This window comes from Corvus brachyrhynchos, unplaced genomic scaffold, assembly GCF_000691975.1.
Source record: "Corvus brachyrhynchos isolate BGI_N302 unplaced genomic scaffold, ASM69197v1 scaffold209, whole genome shotgun sequence".
Taxonomy (NCBI): domain Eukaryota; kingdom Metazoa; phylum Chordata; class Aves; order Passeriformes; family Corvidae; genus Corvus; species Corvus brachyrhynchos.
The window spans coordinates 3,184,874-3,194,521 of record NW_008246056.1 but is presented as its reverse complement, the minus strand read 5'-3'; the positions used below and the strand labels follow the sequence as shown (position 1 = coordinate 3,194,521).

At 40.6% G+C, this 9,648-nt stretch overlaps 1 protein-coding gene across 3 annotated transcripts in view; it reads right to left on the bottom strand.

The window, feature by feature from the left end:
- MPPED1 (metallophosphoesterase domain containing 1) overlaps positions 1 to 9,648 on the bottom strand; it is a 62,521-nt gene that overhangs the window by 27,022 nt on the left and 25,851 nt on the right. For all 3 annotated transcript variants that reach the window (XM_017745861.1, XM_017745859.1, XM_017745860.1), the window contains exon 4: positions 4,834 to 5,059. In XM_017745861.1, the coding sequence (XP_017601350.1) occupies positions 4,834 to 5,059 (226 nt within the window). The remainder of the gene's footprint in view (positions 1 to 4,833; positions 5,060 to 9,648) is intronic.

Here is a 9,648-nt window from a genome sequence, read left to right as displayed (position 1 = left end):
AAAAAAAGGCTGAAAATCTGTAACTCAAATACTCACTAATAAATTATTAGTATGGTTCCATGAATGATGTCATCATAGAGTTAATACCCTGTCTGATAACACAGAACCCTGTCTGATGACGAAGACCTTCTGCTTCAAATCCACATTCAAACTTCCACTGTTATCTCAGTTTCCTGACTTCTGAAACACCTGTTGGGACCATCTATTGCTTGTAGTGGGTATGATATCAACAGCAAACTCCCTATTGTAAGGCCTTTGTTGATACCTGCCCATTTCAGGTGTCTGCCTGACACACAGTTCTAGCTCCACAGTGGGAATGACAGAATCAGGGAAAGATGGCTCAAAAAGGACTTCTGGAGATCTTCAGTCCAACCACTGCTCACTACCTTTCAGCACCACTAGATCTGGCCAGCCACAACTGTCTAGCCAAGTCTTGGAAACACCTAAGGATGTATTCTCTGCCACCTCTGCGGTGTTCCGGCTTGCTATATTTTTACTTCTATGATATGATTTTTTTTTATTACTGAAAAATAAATTAAAACCCTCTAGAAAATGGCTTCTTCCTTAGGAAATCTTAGCCATCCAAAATATATTATATGGTATTATTATATAGAATTATTTGGGTTATTCTATCTGCCAGTTTGTCTATCTTCATAACAGCTCAGAACAAAAAGGTTGTTTAAAAGTACTTTTTAACCAGAAGCTTTCCACTTTACAGTAAATGTTATTGAGGAACTAAAGTCTTCTCTTTTACATTCACTGCAACTACGGCTACTGTCTGCACGAGATTGTTTCCAGGTTTGTGAATATGTTGTGTCCATGCCCTGGGTTTTGCTGGGATGAAACCAGAGTGCATCCTTCTGTGACTTGTTTTTCCAAAAAAAAAATCAGGGTGTCCAGGCTTTATAATGAAGAAGATCCAACAGTTCCCAGCATCTGGGCTGTGTGGAAGGAAGGAAGTGCATCAGGAAGACCATTGCCAGCAGGTCAGGGAGTGATCCTGCCCCTCTGCCCAGTCCTGGGAGGCACAGCTGCAGTGCTGTGTCCAGTCCTGAGCTCCTCAGGACAGGAGGGACAGGGAGCTCCTGGAGCGGGTCCAGCGGAGGCTGAGGAGATGATTTAGGGACTGGAAAGGCTGAGGGAGCTGGGGCTGTCCAGCCTCGAGAGGAGCCCCAGCTGAGAGGGGCCCTCAGCCCTGGGTGTCCCTGTGTGCAGGGAGGGCTCCGAGCAGGGCCCAGGCTCTGCTCCGGGGGGCCCAGCCATGGCACCAGAGGAACGGGCAGGGACTGATGCCCAGGAAATTCCACCTGGACAGGAGGCAGAACTTCTTCCCAGGGCAGTGGCTGAGCCCTGAACAGAGACCAGAGAGGGTGTGGAGTCTCCCTCACTGGGGATATTCCAGACCCCTCTGGACACAATCCTGTGCTGTGTGCTCTGGGATGGCCCTGCTGGAGCAGGGAGTGGGACCAGATGAGCCACTGTGGTCCCTTCCAGGCTGACCCATCCTGGGATTCTGTGAAGCACATTGCATTCTTACCAATGCCCTGCTCATCCAGATCTGGCAGCCAGCCCTGTATGGTGCACTGCGAGAAGCATCATGCCCTAGGCCGAACAGAGCCACCCTTTGCATTCAGCATTGCTCTGGACACATTTTAGTATCTCAGTATTCCCAAGTTTCCCATTAGGCTTCTAATGTTTTCATACTTCTCCTCCTTATCATTTATGGTGCTAATCCATGGTCCAAGATAAGGGTGTTGCAAGTACTAATTCCTAAGCAGCTGCTTTTGTGCATTGCATGTTGCATTTCAAAATGGCTGCTCCCTGCTCAATGATAATACCTGTGTAATTAACAATTAAGACAGTTACATTTTCCTTTGTGAGTAGAGGCTCAATCTAGCACTTGAATTCTTGCCCTTGGAGCCCAGGAGAGTTAGAGCATTGGCTTCTGAGACAAAACACTGTCCCATTTGTTCTGTACAATTAAAAATAACCACTTAGTTTTAGATAACAATAGAGGAAAAAATACCAAGCACTATTAAAAATATTTAACTGCACACAAGTGGTACATATTTAAAAGACCTTAGAGACTGGCATGTTATGCAAACCAATCAAGCTTTCATGGTCTAATATGCAACTAAAACATTTTAAATAGAAGTAAAATCTTATGTGTACAGGTTATATATAAAAATGCAGATGTCTACAGGCAATAAACACTAAGTTAATGCTGCTTGGCTTTCACTCAGACCTTACTCCAGTGTTCTCAAAGTACTTTGTGACTATTGATTAACCTGTTTTATGAATGAGGGATATCTCTAGCTTCTAATTATTTCTACAAAGGGTGATGTAAGACAGAAGGTCAGTGCTGTAACTAGAAATGGAAAGTCTAGGTGCATGTTTTCAAAGCAGAAAAAGAAAATTATTTTATGATACTCAACTAGCAACTGCATTAAATTTAACTTTCTTATTGAGTTTTGAGATCTTAAAGAACTTTAAATTTTGAAGTCCTGACTATGTTCATAAGTATTTTCTAATGGACAGTCTTGACTATGGTCATAAATATTTTCTAAAGGACTAGCTTGATAAGGGAAGGTCAAAAAAAAAAGATTCACCATGTAAAGTTCAGCAGATTTCTGTTCTTTTTAGAGATCACATTACTATGATGTAGAAAGAAACTGAGATTGATTGCCAGAGAGGTGATGACAAACATCTCCTTTCAGGGCAAACAAAGTATAGAAACAGAAATGCCAAACAGTAGTGCTCTGTAGGCACAGGAGTGTACTACAGCCTGAAATCTAGCAGCAGCTAGTTAAACCCTCACAAAATTTGTCTTCCCAAGCTTTCTGACTGGTGGGCTGGCGGATGGGACTCTGCTACTTCTGCATCTGCTGCCCTGATAGATTAATGAAAGGCTGCTATTGCTACTGTTGATGTTTCCACTGGACATGTCATCAATCAGCGTGGCAACTTCATTCAGCACTGCTGAATAGTGAGCAAAAAATCCCAGTTTGGCTGGAAGACTTTCATCAAGACTCTCTCCCAGATGGAGAGAGCAAATATCTTCAGGAGACCTCGCAACACTCAACATCCTGGACCATAAGGGGGTGGGAGATGAGTTAGTAACACTGTGGAACATGGAGTGTGGAAGTGTAGCTATAACCTAGAGTTGCAGAAAAGATGGAAAGCGTTCTTTTTCCTTGAAGGATAGGTCATGGCAGATAGCTCAGGCAACTTGTGCAGAGTGACAAGGTTTGCACACAAAGGGAATGTGGTAGACCTGATTTTACAGAAGCATTATTTATGGGTTAGCGGGTGGACAAAAGGTTTTCTCACCATGTTTTTACAGATCTAATCATGCACAGAAAGTTCAAATGGTTCTCTTTAGCCTCGACATAGTGCTACTTCATAGATAGTGTTTTGCTTTAATTTAATTTCTCTAGACTTCCATGCGACTTTCGGTACTTCACTGCCTGGAAAATTATTACTGACACTGGAAATATGGTGCCTGGTTATGAACACTGCAATGAAGACATGAGGTTGCCAGACATATTGTAAACAGAACATAATTATAGTATTTACAGTTGAACATCAAAATGGGAAAAGATGCCAAGCTCCATTTCTCAGAAGTTAATATTGGGACTGAGACCATCTAACATCTTCCCAAATAATCTGGAAAATTAAGTAAACTGCACATTGACTGCATACACTGTACATGCAAGAGGAAGATGAACTACAACACAGTAGGTTGGTAGGTTGAAAAAAACCCCAGAAAGATCTGGAGGCCTGAAAGGGAGAAAGAGAAGGGTGCATTTAAGAGGAAAACTAATCTAGACAAATGTAGAATAAGCTTAGACAAAATTAACACCCATCTCAAGTAACCAAATGGGAAAAAGCTAATTTTCATTAAAAAAAAAAAAATCCAAGAGATTTCACAGTTTATTCACACCGAAAATTCACACTGGGGTATATGCATCAGGTTTGACAACTTGTTTGCTACATTTCAGCCTGACACGATTTTAAAAGGAAGAATAGATTCCCTCAAAAACCTGCCTTTTAAAATACACTTTTACTTATTTTAAACATGTATGGAATGCTCGTGAAAGACCCAATTTACAGGCCCATCGGCAGAAATAATAAACAGCAACGTGACATCAGTAAGAGACACAGAAGTAGCACATACAAGGTCCTGGGTGGAAGTCAGGAAGCCAAAGTCCATCTGCCTCCAATACTGTCAAGGAGTTCTAAGCGTTCACTGTACAGTAGAGCAAAATCTATGAAATCTTAAGATGCCACTGATTTGTTGACTTTAGTTTAGAAGCTCAGCTAGACCTTGGGGAAATCTATTACTTTATAAAAGAAAGTAAGATTCTGAGGGATATGAAATAAAAGACCTTCACAGATGCTGAAATAAGCTTGCTGAGTTAAATGATACTGTATACACTAATGAACCTCAAATATTATCTGTAGGATAGAAATTGTCAGAAGAATTACCCTTGCAACAAAATTAACCTGTAATTAGATAAACTCACCAAGTATAGAAAACATATTTTATGACACAAAAGCCCCCTACATGGACTGTTAAACAGCTGCTCCTGGCTGAGAGTATGAAGAGCACACCATCTTTTTCCCCATCATTATTTGGTTGACCATACCCACAGTACAGTACATTATTTTGTCACAGGAATGATTCATTACAAGAAAATATAAAAACTTTATCAAAGTGAGTGTTACTTTTCTTCCTAACACAGCAATCCAAATACAGCTGGTGCAGACAAAATGGCTGATGTGATAGCAATCAACAATATTTTTTTTATGTATGCTTAAAAACCTGCTTACCAAGGGGAGCCATATATTCTGAATCCCCTCACCGTCACTTCAGAGTCTTGAAGATAGATGCAGTTTGTTAGAAGAGACTGTACATTTTCATAGCTCTCTGGCTTCAGCTTAGAAACAGAGGGGAAATAGTAAAAGTCCTGCTTGATTAAGTCAGCCATGAATTCCTGGTCAAAGGTCAATTCATGATTTCCTGCTATCACAATCTTGTATTCATAGGGCAGGCTACCTAAAACAGTGAAAAACAAACAAATTACTTGTTTTATGGAAAATCTGATAAAAGCAAACAGATAGACAAAGTGTTATCGATTCCTGTAATATGCTCACATATTTGAAACAATCGAGCCTACCCCTACTACATGTTATTGTAAATCCTGCTGATTTCAGGTAAATGACATTACTGTCTTTTTCATGGCACACTATGATTTAGCATGCTTAGCATTAATGTGTTGAAATTACTTTCAACTCATCAACCTTAAAAACCAGTCTGCAGACTTCTGCTCTACTATTTACTTCTAGTTAATTGCCATTTGTGCTGCAAGTATCATTTACTGTGACAGTGATGATAACTCTTTGACAGAAATTAGGGTTCAAAGAAGATCAGCCGTAATGCTTCATGAAATCATGTCAGCTCTCTTCTCCCAGAGCTGGGGTCTTTGTCAGCCTGTACTGACGAGGTCTAACACTCAGAACTTGGGTCAGCCAGAGGGGTCTCTGCCCTGACATTAATATCAAGCCTTCAAGCAAGACAGGGATTCAGTCTGGCTGTCAAAAATCCACATCCCACAGTGAAATCTCACCATTTGCCTCTATCCCATGGTTTTTTTCCTGCTCCATTTTCTCAGTGACTCCCTTAGCTCCATGGACTATAATTTAAAGTGACTCATGTTCAAGAATATTTTACAACCCCTATTTAGTGAAAAACCTTAGAACAACCTCCTGATGAAGGCAAGAATATATATGCCCACACACGTGGGCTCTTCCTGAGAGCAGCACTGAAACAGAAACTTTCCACCTGACTCCACATTTGGTTATTCACTGGATTCTGCCCCTGAAAGCTGGCATCTCCTGTCTCAAAGAGCTCAGCACAAACCTTCTAAGCACATCTGGGAGGAAACAAAGACAGAAACTGGGCAAAACTGCATTCATTAGCTTTGTTTCTGCACTGTTAATTTGTATCAGGATGAAGACGATCAGGCGATTGGGACCAGAAAGAAATATTTCATTGAAAATTAAACCCACCTTGCATAACAGCAATCTTGTGGAGTTTTAATTTTAGAAATGCATTGTTGATAACATAAAAATCCTTAGCAATGGCCCAAGTTTAACCTGGAGGCGGGCTATTTAGAGAATGCAAAAAAACAGTTAATATGCAATGGCAAAAGTTGGCATGAGTAGGACTTCAGAATAAAATGCAACAGTGTGATTCAGAGCTATGGAAACAGAAGACACAGCAGTGCTAGCCCAAGGGAGATGACACAGCACCGAACTTTGCCAAATGAAGATGTGGGTGATTCTGAAATAAGAGTTTCAGACACTTGTAACACCTGTATTAGGGAAGCTGATGGTACAGGTTCCACTCTTTCCTATGGACCAAATATATTTGTGTCTTTTGAATATTTAATAAAAACCCTTCTCAGATATTTATAATTACATGTTAAATATTGAAGATTCAATGATTTACCTGAAAGACTTCTTTATTATGCTTCTGAAGCACTTGGCATTTTGCAGATGTGTACTCCATCTCTAAAAGCTTTCCAGGTGTGTGCACATATACACACACAAGTTAAAAATGTTATTTATGTGCTGCAATATGTAGGGGCATCTTCAGGCCTTAAAGGAATAAAGAAATCCTGTATGCCACAATATTGTTACCAACTCCATTTCTGTTCTGTTTGGTAAATCTTTTCCAGCTCATCTGATCCATCCATCTAGCAGCCAAGAACCTGTATGAGCTGGTTATAGTTGTTGCTTCCACTAATGTATTTATGTCATGTTGCTGTCTGTGGGTGTTACTTAGGCAAATTAGCAAATTACTCTAAATGTACAGTTACATTTATTATAGTGGCGGCCACAAGCACTGCAGTAGTTACAGGTCTGTCAGCTTTTCAATTAACAACTGTGGTTTTGATGAGTATGCAGCTCAGTTGTTTGGTTTTTTTCTTTCATTCCACACCAGGCTATGGTAAAACTATTTCCTTTTCTTTGTCTCCTCAACTATACTCTTTACCCTTTAAACCTTAATTTTTTTACTAACAGGGTATTTTCTGCTGCTTGTTCATAGATTTAGCAATATTTTGTTCAAACTTTGTTCCTTGGAAGACTTTAGACTGTGCTTTGCTTTTTACTCTGAGTGCTCTTGAAGTACAAAGTCAGACTTAGGTATAAATCTTTGAAACCTTGTTCCTGCCTAGACACTGCTGTTGTGAAGTTATGTGTAAGGAACAGATTTCTGCGGGATTTGTAGCCCTGGCTTCCTTGGCTAGGAGCAGGACATCCCCAAGAGCACATAATCTAAGAGCTGTTGTATGGCTGTGTTCCTATGCATAACCCTAGAACACTTTTCCATTTTTTATCCCAACAGCTCTTGATTGCAGATAATTCAAATGCTTCCAGGTTCATCAGTTATTCCCACACCTCCACCCAGGATGGAGTAACTTCACTCAAGACTCTGCAGTGAATCTTTGTGGCTATGGCACCCTGGCTGTGTTAATCACCAGTGGAACCAGCTGAACAAAGAGTGATCTTTCTCCTCCATGTAGCACTTGTGAGACCTCCTCTGGAGCGTGGTGTCCCATCCTGGGCTCTTCAGTGACAGGAAAACTACTGAGAAACTGAGGCAAGTCCATCAGAAAACTGCCAAGGTGGTTGGGACAAGGGGAGAGACTGAGATCTGAGGCTGTTCAGACTCAGAGAAGATGCAGAGCAGACCCTACTGCTGGTCTGCAACCACCTGAGCTCAGGAAAAACACAAGAGCAAGTTCTTCTCAGAGGTGCAGTAACAGACACAAGTGGGAACATCCTACAAGGAAAGAATTTTACCGTGAGGATGGTAAAAAATGGAAATAAGTGCCCTGAACAGTGGGAAATCTCCTCCCTTGAAGGCAATCAAAGTTCACCAGGCCAAGGTTCTGGTCTCTAACTACGCCTGCTTTGAGGAGGAGGCTGGACTCAATGCACTCCAGAGGTCCCTCCATTCTGCCTGATTCTCTACATCCCTGTCAATCAACACTGGAAGACGAACCAGAATTTTAAAGAGCCTGCAATGCTAAAAGAAATCAAAACCTCATTTTGTGTTGTGATTGTAATGGGAAAAAATCTATGTCAGACAGGCAATTTAACAGGACTGGAGAGTAAGTTCCATTAACTCTGGTGTAAGTTTCTCATCCTATCCGTCTAGCAGATGAGTAGGACTAAATCCCCAACTGATAACCAATTAACATTTGATGCTAGCATATGGCTTTGCTGGTGGGCAGGTAGCAAACTTGTTATTAATACAGAAGCTCTGTGTATACAATGATATTAAAGAAAATTTATGGCTGTCACAGGGATTCTGCACACATATCCAGGACAAAATTAATTCCCCAGAAAAAAACTAAGGCAGGAAGCATGTAAGAAACAGATCTGCCCTTCAGGAGTGCCAAGAAACACATGCAAGAACATATGCTACGGGAGTCAAAGATGTAAATTGGAAAAAAAAAGAAAAAAAGTTATTAATTTATTAATTTGGGGGAAGTTACATTTTTTTCTCTGATCTCTTCTTTTGACCAGCCAAAACAAGGCAAGTGTTTTTGTCCAAAGTCCAGGGATCCTTCTGTTCTTGGCACCTGAGAAGATTCTGCTAAAATATGCCTCTAATCTGGACATAAACTGCAACTAGAATCGGTTGGAAAACTTTTACCTAAATATTTTTCTGTATTAAAATACCACTTGGATGGAATGGGATATATTTGGAAATTTGCACAGTCTTTCTGACATTACCAAGGAAACAAAATGAAGCAAAATGTCCATTTAAATTATTTTGGGGTGAATAAAAATTTCATTTCTAGGCAAAATTTCACTTTTTTTTTTTTCCTAAAGTAAGGGTTGAGTTTTTTCCTCTTATCATGTTTAACTTGCAAGAAACTAAAATTATTTTCCTCCGTAACCAACCTCTATCCACTTCATCCTATTTGGATTTGGAATCAAACATTTACAAATCAAAACCCTGTCAGAAACACACTGGCTCAGATTCAGCCCTGGGCTTCAGAGCTTTCTCTTCCAGGCCACGTTCAACTTTTGCCTTCTGCCAATTTGGAATGGGGCTCCAAGCCACCATCCACTCTGTCAGCCTCTATCTTAATGGGGGAGATTTCTCCTGTCCTTTTCCTTCTTCTCAGCTACATGGCTCTTCATCTTTCCTGCCTTATTTTCCCCTTTCTGTTTTGTAATCTCCCCTTATATGCAGTAAAATGCTGGAGACATATTATCTTCCCCTTAATTTAGCAATTTTTGCAAAAGGTATCTTTTTTCTTAGGGAAAACATGGAACTTGTAGAAGTACAATGCTTTAGACTTCTGTATGCTTGTCACTCCATATCTGTCTGAAACTGCCCAACAGATTCAAAAGCCATTTACTATATAAAGACCCCAAAGGTAATTATGTCCCCTTGAATTTCCTGAAGGTGCCCAAGGTGATTAATGGCCAATCTGAAGGAGAGGTTTCAAAGGAATGAGGCTACTTGAACCCACAGCAGATCTACAAGACAAGATCCAAGAAGTCAGGCAGCTGTGGCTCTGCTCCCAGAATAACTCATCACACAAAAAACTCAGCCCCAAA